Source organism: Micromys minutus, assembly GCF_963924665.1.
Source record: "Micromys minutus genome assembly, chromosome: 3".
Lineage (NCBI taxonomy): Eukaryota > Metazoa > Chordata > Mammalia > Rodentia > Muridae > Micromys > Micromys minutus.
Window position 1 is genome coordinate 90,102,689 of NC_137972.1, and position 16,233 is coordinate 90,118,921.

The window sequence follows — 16,233 nt, forward strand, 5'->3', positions numbered from 1 at the left end:
AAGAGGGAGGGAAAGGGAGAGAGAGTGTGTCCTGGTTTACACTTTTGAAATTTCAAAGCTCACCCTCAGTGACACACTTCCTCCACACCTCCAAGTCCCTCTAATCCTTTCAAATAGTGCCACTCCCTGGTGACTAAGGATTCAGATATGGGGGTTATTCTTACTCAAAACACCACAAGGACTTAGTCCTCAGGACATTTTAAAATTTTGATATAAATAAAAGGGTTCTTCTACTTCAGTCTTCCCTGTGTGTTCCAGATGGCAGTGGTCCATTTGTATCATGCAGTGGGATGTTAAAACTGTGTAGTGTATTGTAACTGTCTTCCATGTGGGGGTCTAACTCAGTGGTTGAGCACCTGCCTAGCTTGTGCCTGGTTCTGTCTCTGTCATGGATAAAAAGGGACAATGAGATGGCACACAGACATACTCACAGACTTCATACACACTCCCACATATACACTCACATACATATACATACACTCACACATATACATTCTCACCTGTGTATACATACCCCACACACACATGCACAAACACACACACAATCACACACATTCATACACATACATATACTCACATATATATACATACATACATACACTCATATACATATATATGCACATTTACACTCACAAACACAAATGTAGGATTTTTAATCAAAAAATTAAAATATCGTGAGAAATTTTTTTCTTTTTTTTTTTCAGACTATATTTTTCAATGCAAGCTCGTGGAGAGACGGACAGAGAGAAGCTGCTGTTGCTCTATCAGACAAATGATCAAATCATAAATGGTCTCTTCCCTCTGAACAAGGATCTGGCATTAGAAATGGCAGCGCTTTTAGCTCAGGTAACTACCATGTTGTGTAAAATAGCTCAGGGAAAGGGAACGGTGCTTTCTCCTCAGTGAATTGCAGTAAGACAGGACACCTTTAGCGAGTCTTAGAATTAATTTTTCTGTGATTAAGAAGACATTAAAAACTGCAGGCATTTATTATCTGGTCCCTAACAATGCACTGGCACAGAAAGTTCCCCATAAAGGAGAACACATTTCCTAGTTCTTTAGAAAGTGCTGCCTGAGGCTTTGCAGTGAACGAAAGGACCCCAATGTTCCGCTGTGGCCCAGAGATGTTTTGTGCGGCTGTCAATGGGATGGAAGCATGCCTGGATAAAGCCAGAGCACTTTCTTTTGTGTATCTACCATCTCAATTAGGAGCAAGTTTGGACTTCCTTAACCATACATACAAATTAATAATAGTGAGTTAACCAAACAGACATGTGTTTTATTCTGAGTGTAGTGAATATATACCTGTATCCTAGCACTTGAGGCAGAAGTTCACATGTTGAAGGCTAGCCTGGGCTACCTCAACAAAAGCCTATCATCCCAACAGGAAAAGAAACAAGGCCTGATTCTCACAAGGTAACCATTACACCCTGATAGCTCTGCAGAGTGGTCAGAACTTTGTCCTTGTACCCATTCTGCTACCTGTGGGTGTCATTCCCACGGTCCTCGGGGTCTGTTAGAATCCAGTGTATTCCAGGATGGCGGACTGAGAAGAGTGTGCCTTCCTGGCTTTGAGAAACGCCTTGTAACTTACACAACCCTGACCGTATAAGGTCCCGGATTATAACTGAGACCCACGGTCTTGCCTGCCTATGCAGGAGGTCAGGAAGTCTCTGCCAGCCAGCAATGTGTTAGAGCATTAAAATCTTCATCCTCAAGAAGAAGGTGTAAAATGCACACCCAATCTGCCATGGGGAGCACATAAGCTTCCCTATAGGTACCACATGGGTACCACAGATGCTTGGGCCCTGAGTCTGTAGACAATGGATTCTCACCAGGCACATCATCCAATACGTCATTCATTGTTTATCTCATCATAGCCCAGGGTGATGATTCCCCAGTCTCTGCACTGCAGTTCATATCAGTCTAACGGCCATTGCAAACTGCCTGTTACCTCCCCTTGGCTACATCTACATCTTCATCATGTCCCTCAGTCCCCCAGGGGAGCTTTCACCCAGCGATCCCCGCTGCCTTTTCCCATTCTCCCTGCCTCATGTCCACTAGAGCTCATACTTCTTCCTCTGCTCACCCTCTCTATTCCGCCTCCATTGCTGTGATTCAGACCTGCCTTGTGTCCTTTGCTCCCCAACCACCGTGCCTCCCTCTCGTGGTCCCCCACAAAGTTATCCTTCACACAGATGCTCGAAGGATTTTCACAGTTATCCCGTGATGCCTAACAAGTGATTTGAAGTTGAGTGTGGTGATGAATGCCTGTAGTTGGTCGTCCTATCTCTTGAGGGGCAAAGGCAGAAAGATCACGAGTTCAGGGCAAGCCTGAGCTACATCGAAAGTTCCAGGACAACCTGGGATACATGCTGAGACCTTGTCACAAAAAAACAGAGCAGAAAAGCACAAACCAACAATAATTGAAAGCTCCAAAATTATTCGAGGAGATATGCAAAAAGAATGTAGTCCCTGTTTTCTATAACTTCAGCTAGCTTAGCCTGAGGGACAGCTGTGGGGGTTGACATCACTGGCAGGCTCTTTTATTTGCATGTCTGCCTGTGATGCTGGAATCGCTGAGGCTTCTGCAGGGACGAGCCACTCTACAGTGTTACACACGAGAAACATTGCACATATTTCCTTCGTAGAACTATTTGAGCTTCCAACCAGGATGGGGATCAAATGACAAAAGCCCCAAAAGAGACAGGAAGGGGAAAACCTGTCCTTTCCCTCAGGCCAGAGACGGGAAGCTGGTATGGTGACATTTGTCCATGGCATTAGTACCTGACAGAGACAGAAAGATGTCACTCACAGCTTAGGTCTTTGATGATCTGCCTGGCAGCTGCCTCTTCAGCCCCAGCATTTGTCACTATTCCTACCTGGAGCTTGGGTCTGTGCAAAATCCTGCGCTTGTTTACGGCACCTGCCTCCTTTAGACTTTCCTTCTCTTACTGGTGTGTCTCAGGTGTCTGGGATGGATCTGCCCCTGCTCTGTCTCTTGCTGATTTCATCTTGCCCCTTACTTTCCTCTGTAGGTGTATGCTAGGAAACCTTTCTGAATCGTTCCTTGTAGCTCCAATGACCCTCTGGGGAGTTTCTGCCTTGTGTCACACGTGTGTGTCCTAACAATGGTGGTTCATAAATGACTCTGGTTCTGCTTTACATTGGTGACTGGGGCCTCCCTGCACTACCACTGTGCCTGACCCTCCTACTTAGCAGTATTTCCGATGAGCAGTTTCCCCACTGTTCTTGGAAGAATGGTAACTGAGTTTACTTTTAGGGCATTTTAAAATCATCTGTACTTGAAAGCTTGCTAGCTGTGCTCAGTGTTCTTTTGCTACAAATGGTAAAGAGGAGGGAAGGGACAGGCCCTTACTTTCTAGACAATCAGAGGGACCCCATACTGCCCGCTGTTCTAGGGGTCACCTTTCCAGAGGCATAAATTCTAAAACCACTCTTGTCTTTACTAACATTTAAGTTATCTTCCTTTCTTAGCTTTTAATTTTGTCAAAAAATTCTCTAAGAAAATTAACTCTGAATTTTTGAGATTTTTTTTTTTTATTTCATGTGTATGAGGTTCTGCCTGAATGTTATGCGTGTGTGCACCCCATACATGCCATGTCCCAGGAGGCCACAAGAGGGTGGCAGACCTTCAGGGGATAGAGTTACAGATGTCTGTAAGCCACCATGTGGTGCTTGAAATTGAACCCTGGTTCTCTGGAAGAGCAGACAAAGAATGCTTTTAAATTCTGAGCTGTCTCTCCAGCCCTAAGTCCACCTCCTACGGAAATTTATTTTTGACATTTTTGAAATGAGTCGGAAAGATGAGACCATACACCAAGAACATTTGGAGCACATAATTACACTGAAAGGTATAATGTACATAAAGAATATATGAAATATTTCTGTCTTTCCTCATTGTTTTTGGAAGGCAACAGGTTTACTGAGTACACATAAGGGGAGTGGCTAGGCAGCAAAGGGTACTACCTGAAGCCACCTCCATTTCATTTATTTATTTGTTTGTTTATTGCAAGATTAAAGCATAATAAAGGGGGGCCTGAGTTCAGTTCCCAGCGACCACATGGTGGCTCACAACCATCTGTAATGGGATTCAATGCCCTCTTCTGGTGTGTCTGAGGAGTGGCAGTGTTCTCAAATACATAAAATTAAAAGATAAAATAAGACACAATAAACAAGCTAAGCAAGGTAGATGAGTTATTTATTCTGCTGCAGACTTCCATCTGTAGAGGTCTCACTGATGTTGCATGGCTTTTAAAAAAAAAAAAAAAAAACACTGAGTGTGTAAATGAGTCAGAAAACAATTTGCAAGGGTTGGTTCTTGACTCCTACCACGTGGGGCCAGGTGATATTAAAGGCAAGTGCCTCTACCCACTGAGCCATCTTACCAGCTGTAGCTCAGTCATGGAGGTCTTGGAGTCGATCTCTGTGATGGCTGGTTTTAGGTCAACTTGACATAAGGTAGAGTCGTCAGGGAGGAGGGAACCTGAATTGAGAAAATGCCTCCAGAAGATCCATATGTGGAGCATTTTGTAACTTAGTAATCACTGGGGGCGGGCCCAGCCCATTGTGGGCGGGGTTATCCCTGAGCTGTGGTCTATAAGAAGGCAGGCTAAGTAAGCCATGGAGAGTAAACCTCAGCCCACCATGGCCTCTGCATCAGTCCCCGCCTCTGGGATCTTGTCCTGACTTCCTCTGGTGATGAATGAACAGCGATGTGGAAGTGTAAGCTGAATAAACCCTTTCCTCCCCGGCTTGCTCTTTGGTCATGGCGTTTCATTGCAGCATCAGAAATCCCACGACAGTCTCTCAGTTGTTACCCTGTCTGGTAAAGCACGTTCTGTGTGGGCGTGTAGGAGTCATCTGAACTGTCTCCAAACACTCACTGTGTTTGTTCTATGCTGTCTGGCATGCCGGACAGTAGATAGGGAAATCCTGAACTTGAACAAGCCACAGAAGGCTCCCTGAGAGGTAGGCTGCCTTGGAGGCTGTACTGCCACTGGGAGCTATCGTCAGAGGCTGAGGGCTGGTCTAGGTTTTGCAGGTAACTGTGTGAATGTTCCCTGCTCATAGGCAGGAACAATGTACAACTTGCCCTCTAGGAAGGATCTGGGTGTGGTTGGGTGGACAGCTTTTTATTTTCCCTGAGGACATCCTGAGTATGAAGCTGGAAATTGTTAGGAACCAGGAACAATAAGGAACGATAGCTAAAAATCACCAAGCATACATCATACATGGAGTCAAGGAACCTAGAAACGTGCAGCTATAGCCTGGCCGGGCAGAGTGAGGGGAAGGGTCAGACCGTGACCCGTTAGCTTATGAAGTAGAACAGAGGAGGCATAGGGGGCTCTTCAGAACCCAATGCTGGGTGTGCCACAGACCCCACTGAGGGGCAACCTCTAAAGCAGCGCTCGAGCACCTGTGAGACCACAGGGTGGACCTCCATGACTGGCCACACTCCACCCACAGCCAGAGAAATACAAGTGGTCATCCATTGCTCTCTGTCCCTGATTGCAGACATCACATGACCACTGTGGCTTCCTTACTATGTCGGACTGTAAAGTGGAACTGTGAGCCTAAATAAACCCGTTCTCTCTTAAGCTGCCATCCCAGAGTATCCTATCACAGAGACACGGAAAGAAACTTAGGACAGGAATTCCAACTAGGCATGGGACTGGAAATGTTTGTCACAGAATTAAGATAGATTTCAAGTGAAATTTATATTTAAAACAACAGCTCATGCAATATGATTATAAATTTTACAGTCGCACAATCGCGACAATAGACTTGTGTTTTACAAACACAAAGGATGTCTCCAAAGAGCAAAAGTGATTTTCTTTTTGAATGCTGTTCTCAGTGTGTTTTCTCTTCCCGGGATTTCCTCCCAGGTGGATATTGGGGACTTTGAAAGACCTTTTTCAACTCCAGCTGGGCAAGTGACTAACCAGTGCAAAGCACATCAAACCCTCAAACAAGTCATAGAGAAATTTTACCCTAAAAGGTACCGAGAAGGATGCTCTGAAGAACAGTTAAGGTAAGATGCTGTTTTCAGCTTTGTACAGGGGTGGAGTTGCACTAGGAATTTAGTAAGATTTTCTGTTTGGATCCTTTCTCAGAACATTTAATTCCAATGTATCCCAAGAGGTCTTACATATGTAAGTTTATGTGTTTTTTTTTTTTTTTTTTTTTTTTTTTTTTTTTTTTTTTTTTTGGAGGCAGTTTAGTGTAGCCCAGGCTAGCCTCAAACTAGGTACGAGCTGAAGATGTCCTTAACTCCTGATCCTCCTGCTTTTCCCTCCAAAATGCTGAAGTTACAGGTGTGTGCCAGTCATTGTCTAGGTTTGAAACAACCCTCCAAGTTAAAATGCCCATAATTTAGACCACCATTTTGTCTGGCCTCAGTCCTGGATTAATTCTGATCATAAAGAAGGTTTTAGTTATATAGTGGCGGTAGCTGGCCCTGAGTTCAAGCTGAGAATAATTGCAGTCAGCATTCCTCCAAACCGTACCGTGTGGGTACCACTACTAGTGTCAAATTTTGGAAAATGAAAATATTCTCTGGAGAAATTACATGGCCCCTGCCTTGTGCCGAGGTTTGGTGTTAGCTGTGTAGGTGATAAAGATTCACTTGCTAGGTTGAGCACTTCAGTGTCTTGGGAGAATTTGGGAGAACTTTCTGGAAAAGTCTGGGGTGGATAAAAGGGGGGTGGGAGGGGGCTGAGCAGGGCTTTGGAAGGATGACACTGTACTCATGGTTTTGCGTTTGTTTCTTGTTTTTGTCTGTTTTCTCTTTTTTAGGCAGCTTTACCAGCGACTCTCCACCAGATGGATGGCCCTCCGGGGACACAGCGCAGCTGACTGCATGCGCATTTACTTGACAGTAGCCAGGAAGTGGCCATTCTTTGGCGCCAAGTTGTTCTGTGCAAAAGTAAGAAAGAATGGGAAGAGACCTCATAATAAAAGCCCCTGTGTACACATAATATGTGTGTACACATCTGGCCATATTTACCCTGATGTGCCAGATTTGGTTTCATTAAAAAAAAAAAAAATGAGGAAATTCCCAGCAGTTTAAGCCAGAGGGGAATGCTGGGAGATGGAGAGAGGTCCCTCCCTCTTATCTCTCTCTCCTCATCTCCCCATCCCATCCTCCACCCAAGCTAAATCATTTTGGTAGTCATCAGGTCAGTCCATCTAGAGAGCTAGCTGAAGTCCTTGCTTCCCTCCACTCACCCCCCATTCACTCACCAGTGGGATCACTTCTTGGCCTAATTATTTAATGAGTGTTTACTGAGTCCTGTTTGGCAACCATTGAAGTTAGTAAGCTCTAGGGACCCATACAGCACAAGGTTTGCAATGAGCTGTACCAGACTTTAGGGCGGTTCTCAGCATAGCCCCGTGTTGCGACAGGCCTGTCAACAAAGCTGTGTGGAAAGTACCCTTTGAAGAAACCAGAGGCAAGCAACAGAAACACTGCCTGGGAGGCGGCTGTCCAGTGCCCGGAGGGAACGTCTATACTTTTTGTTTATTTGGTTTTGTTTTTATTTTTCAGTCTTGGTGCTAGGCATTGAATCCAGGTCCTCTAGCATACTGAGAACAGGCTCTCTCCCCACGAGCCTTATAACCAGCCCCAAACTGTGCCTTCTACTTCTTTTTCCTTTCCCTTAAATGATGCTACTTGGGACCCTCTGGCTCCAAAGATGCATCATCCTGTCTTTCTCACTAGTTTGTGCGCATCCAGAGAGTGAGCCCACCGTCCTCCTCTAGTGCCCACCAACAAGCGTTTGAAAGTCATTATCACTTAATAAATACTTGCTAAAGAGCCGGGCTCTGCTGGGCAGATTGGTCAAACTATCTCATCTATTTTCTCATCTTTTCATAAACAGTGTGGGCTAGAAAAGTCAAATCCCAGGACTCTTCTGCCTTTGGCCGCTGAGTTAGAAATTACTTTTGCTACCAGAACTAGAAGCCATGCCCAGATAACAGAAAAAATATGCCTGTTAGAATCATAACATTTATACAATATATTTGCAGGAATTCAAGGGGCTTTCTTATTCTTACTTTTCAACATAAAGAAGAGCCTAGCATAGTGGTACACTCCTTAGTCCCAGCCACTCAGAAGTCTGATGCAGGACTAATTGAGATTAGTAATAAGAGACCAGCCTGGGTAATATAACGGAACCATGTTTAAAAACAGATGGATAATTGACTAGTAGACTTGAAATGAGGCGTGTTTTACAATGAATTTTAACCTCAACTTCGGCACCGAAAGTGCTACTTATGTGCACACACACACACACACACACACACACACACACACAGTGCTCCTTCCTGGGCCATCATTAGCTATGATGCTGTGTTTGATGTTACAGGACTAGTGTTTGTCTATCTTTAGACCAGGGAGGTACTTCCCTTGTTGGCGTCATAGTGCCCCTCCCCCTGCTTTTCATTATTGTGGGAAAAATGCACATGACAAATAATAAATAATCTACTGATACAGCATTTTAAAAGGATGGTACTCCGGTGTTAAGTACATCTCACTGCATCACAGCTGTCCTGCCTCTGGCTGGCCTGGAACTCCCGAACCCTAACCCTCCTGCCTCTGCCTCCCCAGTGCTGGGATTGAAGGTGTGTGCCGCCGCTGCCTACCTCTGGAGCTTTTAATCTTCCAGCCTAACACTCTACACCCATTAAATATTTGACTTCCCTTACACTCCTTGCCACACTGGAGGGCACCCTTTCTTCTCCAGGAACCACAAGCCACACATTGCTGTTCTTAGGTAATGCCTTCTAGATACATCTGTGATATAGCACGTATGGAAATGTTCTTTCTTTTCAAGAACTGAATAATATGCCCTCACATGCGCACACCATGCACCACCTTTGATTACCCATCTGCCAGTGGAGCTTTAATCAAGAAGTTACAATCCGCCAGTACAGTCTTCTGTCTTTCGCTTTATGGTGCTAGAGATTGAGTCGGGGCCTTGTACAGTCGAGCCGAGTGCACCCCACCAAGCTACGGCTGCACCACCTTCGGAAGCCTCATTTGAAACCACCCTCAGTAGAGACAGCAGTAATCCTGTAGTTGAGATGTACTAAATCTTCATACTTAGGATTTATTACATTAGATCCACCCACCCCCCCCCCTTCCACAGTCTTGATTGACAGTGTTCCCTAAGACTTAGGAAAAGTAGTGTTACAATTTCAGTTGTTAATCAAATAAAGCAATCCCTATAAAAATGCTCAAAAACATTCTTGGATTTGACTAGGTTTTTCTGATGGGAGATTTTTCAATTAATTAATTCAATTAATTTTCAATTAATTCGTTATTATTTTGGCCATAAAACGGTTACAGAAATTCTAGTACTTCTTGTTCCTATTAATCACGCAATTTTCTTCTTTCTCCTGTTTCTGTTAGACACTGAATATCAGGAAAAGTATGCATGTGTTCCCACAATCCTTCACACCTCCTAGTGTGAGCACCTTAGAAATACCTTGCACTGCGGTTTTTTTTTTTTTTTTAAATGAGTATGGTCATCACAAAGACCTTGAAGCTTTTGACAACTGTGTAATCTGTGAAGCAAAAAGAGGATGTAAAAATTAGTGCTCTTGTGTGAAATATGAGAAAAATGAACCCCTGTGGTTCAGGATGTTTGTCCGAATGCACACATCACTAGATAAAGATTTGAGCCTGCAAGCCAGCTGGCCTAAAAGGAGTCCAATGCAGCCTGCATTGCACCACACTGCCCTTACGTCAGCAGAGATGTTCAGTTTTTTTGCTGGGTTAGTGTAATGGCATATCTAACATGCATTTAGACTAAAAACAGCTGTAATCTTGCATTTATAATACAGACTATTTTCACTTCTCCATAGCCCATAACACCGTCCTCACTTGGCAATAATTTCGTGTGGCTGGCTGTCCATGAAAATGGATTGAGCATCCTAGAATACGCCTCCATGGTAAGATCCAGCCTGACATCTGTAATTGAGTCTTTGGTAGCTACTGCTCAGGGTACAGTAAGCAGAAGGTCATACTGTTCTGAACTGCTATATTCTGATTTTCCTCTGAGCTTAGAATATATTTTTCCTAATCCTCTCTAATAGAGTCACCTTACAAATACAATTATGTTACAGTCTAGTGTTTCAAAACAAGATGAGATGGGTTATGCTGAGTAAGGAAAACATTAATATGCTAAGGTTAAGTTACAATTCTGGTTCTGGGGTGTGTGTGTGTGTGTGTGTGTGTGTGTGTGTATGTGTGTGTGTGTGTGACTGACTCAGGGGAGGTCAGAGGACAACTTGCTGGAGTCATTTCTCCTTCCACTGTGTGGGTCCCAAGGATCAAACTCAGGTGACCAGCCTTGGCAGCAAGCACCTATACCCTTTGAGCCATATAACTGGCCCCCTACAGGTATTTTTCTGATGAACATAGGAATGTTTAAGTTAGTAAAGAGTAGAAACTTTACTTTTAAACTTTACATTTTCAGTTTCACTTAAGTTTCTGTAGCATGATTTGTCTAGTTTTCAGTAATGTCACCAATTTTGCTCACATCAAGGCTGCATAGCTACTAAGCATAGAGTACACAATGTAAAATGAACTCAGGCTGGATGGTGTGGCACATGTAGTTCACGCTGAAGACACTGACACAGGAAGGTTGCAAGTTCAAGGCCAGGCTGGGCTACATAGCAAGTTCCTGTCTCAATTTTTCAAAATAGAAAAAGAAGAAGAAGAAACCATCAACTATTCCTGTTGTGTTTCTTTATGTGAAGTTATCATTTTCTATCATTCTGTGGGCTGTTTGGTCATTTTTATTGTGATGGACCTCACACAAGCTTGTGCTCTCCCCCTGAGCTGCACCCCAGCGTGGTGGGAAACAACCGCTGCTTTAAGGAAGGTAGGGGAGCCCGTCACCCTGCCACAGTCAGAGAACACCGAAGGTTTCTTGTTTTTATTTTAGTCTTGAAGTGAAACTATAATTACATCATATCCCTCTCTCCTCCTAAACCCTCCCATGGACCCACACCACCACTTTCCCACTCAAATTCATGGCCTCTGGCCTCTTTTTCTTCAATTGTTACACACTCATGAGTGTGTTCGAGTGCACATGCATGCAGACACACACACACACGTTACTTAAGACAGTAACAGAATGGTTTAGCTCTTGAGCACCCAGCAACTGTTTAAGATGTCATTCCATGTGTCCATCCGTTGATCCATCACCCCACAAAGAAAGTCTAGAAAAGCTTTGAGGCACAACGCTGTGGAGTGTGGTTGATGCTGTTTCTGTTTGTGTCAAAGTCTTCCTAGCAGGGGAAACATACACATCTGTCAATACAGTATTTGATCATTTGGACATTAAAAGGATCAGATTTATAGAGAAATCTAAGTGATTATATAAAAACATATTAATGATTTTCTACTGGGTGCTGTGAATATATGTGTTGATAGTTTTCTAATTTGAGTTTCTCAGGGTCAAATGTATACTTGATTGTATAGGTTGATGGTCCCTGAATTAACTTAATATGACAATTATTTACATTAATTGAAATAGATTTGATCTTAGAAAAATCATGTATACATTTGCAGTAATGTATGAGCATCTGTGTGGCATTATCTTTCTTTAGTGTGACCACCAGAACATAAAAGTTCTCTTTTCTTCCTTTGAAGAGGGTAGTGATCAGCTATGTGTACAAGAGTCTGATGACCTTCGGAGGCTACCAAGAGGATTTTATGGTGGTCATTAGTACACAGTCAAAAGACCGCCCAACAGAGAAGTTACTTTTTGCCATGGAAAAACCCAAGGTGAGTGGAACCCTTCTGCCAGCTTTTCAGCTGGCTGCTTTTTCATGGGAGGACACTGTCTTGCACATAGAGCATTCCAGGTAGAAACAGGCATTACTTAACCAATCCTGAGTTCAAATCCTGGCTTGCTTGATCTAAGTTCTGTATTTTTTCTCTAACATGACCTGATACTACCTGCTTCTTTTAGCTTAAGAATTAAGTGTGCACCTTTAACTCCAGCACTCGGGAAGCAGCGGTAGGCGATTTCTGTGAGTTCAAAGCCAGCCTGCTGAAGATAGTAAGTTCTAGGACAGCGAGAGCTACAAAAAGACTCTGTCTCAAAACAAGACAAACCAAAAATAACTAACTGAAATCTTGCAAGTGGGCCAGTGGCTTATCTACTTGGGTTATTTTACCAACTAATCACAGTGTGGCAGAATTGTAGAGTTAAGATGCTTCTGTTCCTTTGTTATATGTAGCACACTGTAGTTTTAATGTCTCTACATAAAGCAGTTTCTTAAAAGGCTGGACCCTAGGCTGGAAAGATAGTTAAGAGCACTGACTGCTGTTCCAGAGGTCCTGAGTTCAAATCCCAGCAACCACATGGTGGCTCACAACCATCTGTAATGAGACCTGATCTGGTGTGTGTGAAGACAGCTACAGTATACTTGTATACAATAAATTTTTAAAAAATTAAAGGCTGCATCCTAAAATGGCATTTAGCTCAGTGGGGGAGTAATGGGATCCAAGCCCTAGCATTGAAAAAAAAGAAAGAAAGAAAAAAAACACCTAAGTTTAGTAGAAAATTGGATAAGAAAGAACTTTCAACTTTAAAAGATATTTTATGGGGCTGGAGAGATGGCTCAGTGGTTAAGAGCACTGACTGTTCTTCCAGAGGTCCTGAGTTCAATTTGCAGCAACCACATGGTGGCTCACAACCATCTGTAATGGGATCCAATGACCTCTTCTGGTGTGTCTGAAGACAGCGACAGTGTCCTCACATAAAATAAATAAATCTTTAAAATGTTTGTGACATTTATGTATGTTATATGTGTGTGTGTGTGCATGCCACAGCACACGTAAGGAAGGACAGCTTGTGGGAGTCGGTTTCTCCTTCCACCACCAGCTGGATCTTAGGAATCGGAGCCTAATCATCAGGTTCAGTGGCAGTACCTTTACGTGCTGGGCCATTTCTCAAGCCCTGTTTATCTTTGCTAGCTAGGTCTGTGCCTTCGGGAGAGCAGTTAACCACGAAGTGCAAAAGACCAAAGCACCTTCAGTGTATTCATTTTAACAGAATTGATATGACGCTCTAACTCTCTAACGCCAAGCGTTACATTTCCCAGTGTTGTCACTGAAGTTGATTGGACTTGGAGAGTCATGCCGTCTGCTAACTGGAGTAACAGGAGAATGCCAGGGTGCCTTCACAGTACTAGGCTCCTTGAACTTTTGATCGAGAGCAGTGGTTCTCAACCTTCCCAATGCCGCAACCCTCTAATAGAGCCCTTCATGCTGGGATACCCTCCAGCTACAGAATTATCGACTTTCTACTTCGTAAGTGTAATTTTGCTGCTGTCCTGAGTCATGATGTAAGTGTCTGATATGCAGGACCCTCAGGTTGAGAACCTCTGCCCTAGAGAGAACGGCATGGAGCTGAGCTGGCTGAATGCAAATGAGGTCCCCATGGACAGCGGAGAGCCCTTCTCAGAAGCCTGACCCATGGCTTTTCTCATTTCAGATTCTTGAAATGACCCTTCTGATCGCCAGTTACATCAACAGCTTCCATCAGCAGAAGACGGCGTTTCACCACCTGTCTGCCCCGGCGCTGCTCTCAGCCAGGACCCAGGGACCCCAAGCCAGGGCCATGGGCAGCCAGCCCCTTATGTCCAACAGCAGACCCACCAAAGGCCCCACCTTACTCTGAAGCTCCTGAGTCTGAACCTTCACTCCCCCGCTAGGTGGCTGCATCCGCTGCACACAAGTATTTACACCCCGCCAACATGGCGCACACACCGGCACTCCAGACTTTAGCAGTAATGGGTTGCTCTCTTACCTGACTCATAATATTTAGATAACAATAAACACAAAATGTGTCAACACACTCACCGTGTCTTAGACAAAGTAGGTTAGAATTTGTCTCCTCCCCTCCCCAGCCCCCATCTCCCTCCTTAGCCATCAGGCATTGTGCAATACAGCTTCCCACTTTGTCTTTAAATATCCTGGCACTCTTTTGGAAGGGAGATTCCAAGCTCTACTTTGGTAAACCAGTTGCCTATCTGGAAAAACTCCCTGCCAAAGAGTGTAAGTACTGTAATCAAATGTGCCTTTAGCTAATGAAGTGGCCTCTGGGAAGTAGTGAGGTTTAGCGTAGGAATCAGCTGTGGGGACATATGCAGGGGGTAAATTCTTACAGCAAGTGCAATAAACTGTCTGAGGCTGGGCATCATTAATGAGACAGACCACTAACCAGAGCTGTCTCGGTGGGGTTAGGAAGTGTGTACCCTGCCACCTCTGCGGATCCCTGGAGTGTGTTATTTAAAATTAGGCGGCAAGTCCAGGCATCGTTACCTGACAGGATAGCCTAAGACCACTGTAACAGTGTCCCACATTCTAATGTGTTTAATGCTAGCTCAGCTTGACCTTGTTTTGTTTTAGTGTTTATGGAAACAAAGATGACCCTTCAAGTTTTATCCTTCACATGTCTCCTCTAATCTGAGTTTAAAAATAAATTCTGAAGTAGATTCAGCCGAAGGAAGTACACTTGGAGTTGAACTTGTCTCAAGATGCCGTAGCAGTCCCATTGCCGTGGCAGAATACTTGGCAAAATTAACCTAAGGGAGACATGATTGTTTCTGCTGTTCCAGAGAGTTCTGCCCCTGGTGGCTTGGCCCTCTGCAGTTGGTGGCAGAACCGTGTGGCATAAGAGGTTTCTTCAACTCATGGTGGATAGGAAGCAGAAAGTGAGGAAGGCACCAGAGATAGAACTTCAAAAACATGTCCCCCCAGTGACTCAGTTCCTCTATGTTCCAACTCTCAAAAGTTCTACCACCTTTCAAACTAGCACACAATCTGCAGGCCAAGCTTTTGACACACTAGCCTCTGGGAACATTTCATAGTTAAATCCTAACAGCTATGTAAGTGGCAAATACATTTCAAGCTGTTTCAAGATGATGTAATTAGTATTCCTGATAACATGAAACTGTGATAAGATATGACAATTCTGTTATAAAAATGCTTAACCACACATCTACCTAACTTTATTTATGTGTAGTATACTTGTATTTATTTTTAGACATATACTTATCTCTTTGTGTGCCATATTTTTTAAACTGATTTTCGAAAGTGCTAGGTGCCCAATGAATTTGTTGGCAGAGCCCTTGTGTCTTCCTCTTTGCTGTGGTGGGATCCTTTTTTTCACACTAAACCTTTTAAACGTGTTCTGCCCTTAGGAGCAAAGTCAGGAAACAGTTCCAGCCAAACTGTACTGTCTTGGTAATGACAACGATATTTTTCAAGCCCCATAGAATGGCCTTCAAGTGGCTGTTCACCTTTCCATCATTGAACCCCAACTGAATGAACTGATTCCTTTTTAAGAATAAATGACTAACAATTTGGGGTGACTTTCAGAGTGTGTTTGACTTGGGATAAAGTAGTGGTTTTGGATGCCCATAAAACCACTTAGTAATCATTAGTTGGTGAGCCAGAGGCTGGGGCAGAGGTTGGACTTACAGGTGAGAACTTTATTCTCAGCCAACAGTTCCTCCACAAACTGGAGAGCAGTTTGTCATATTTTGAGATTTAAAAGTATTGAGTGCTCACCTTAAACTGTGGTACCTTAGGCTATGCACTTGGTTTTGATAGAGCAGAAATAGAATATTTTGATGGAAAGAAGCCAGTTTTATGTAACCAGTGATGTAAAATTTTGATCTCCTGGGGAACTCCTTATATAGCTATTTTTAATGCAAGCATATTATTACAATTAGTTACAAGTGAATAATGTTTTGTGTTTAATTGTAATACTTCTCACCTATCCCTTTTCCCCTCTTAGTTACAATACATGATTTATGAGTTCCATTTTGAACATTCTTCTGAACAATCGTCAAAACATACCTAACGATTTCCTTGTCAGGGCTCGGGTATGCCCCCAGTGCCTTCATTCTGTGTCTTCAGGGTGGTTCTACAAAGTCACCTTAAAGGAAGCTGCTTAGAAAAATTGTAATTTTAATACATGTGCATTCGGGTACATATAGATTATGTAAAGAGGTAAATAGAAATTTATGTTTTCCTATGATTTCATAATAAATCCCTTGAGAGCTTACTTCATTTTATTGAGTTTAATGGATTGTGTTCTTAAAAATTAATTTAAAGTGTTTTGCAGTGTCTGTGTGTGTATGTGTCATGCACTCGTACATGTGCACGCATGTGTGCTCCCT

General features: G+C 43.4%; 1 protein-coding gene across 2 annotated transcripts in view; it reads left to right on the forward strand.

The window, feature by feature from the left end:
• Positions 1-15,990, forward strand: part of PLEKHH2 (pleckstrin homology, MyTH4 and FERM domain containing H2) — a gene marked incomplete at its 5' end in the record, with an annotated part of 95,234 nt that extends 79,244 nt beyond the window's left edge. For both annotated transcript variants that reach the window (XM_080914729.1, XM_080914730.1), the window contains 6 exons: positions 705-846; positions 5,910-6,055; positions 6,820-6,949; positions 9,892-9,978; positions 11,687-11,821; positions 13,539-15,990. In XM_080914729.1, coding sequence (XP_080770855.1) covers positions 705-846; positions 5,910-6,055; positions 6,820-6,949; positions 9,892-9,978; positions 11,687-11,821; positions 13,539-13,724 — 826 coding nt within the window. In that variant the 3' untranslated portion in view covers positions 13,725-15,990. The remainder of the gene's footprint in view (positions 1-704; positions 847-5,909; positions 6,056-6,819; positions 6,950-9,891; positions 9,979-11,686; positions 11,822-13,538) is intronic.
• Positions 15,991-16,233: the final 243 nt, after the last annotated feature.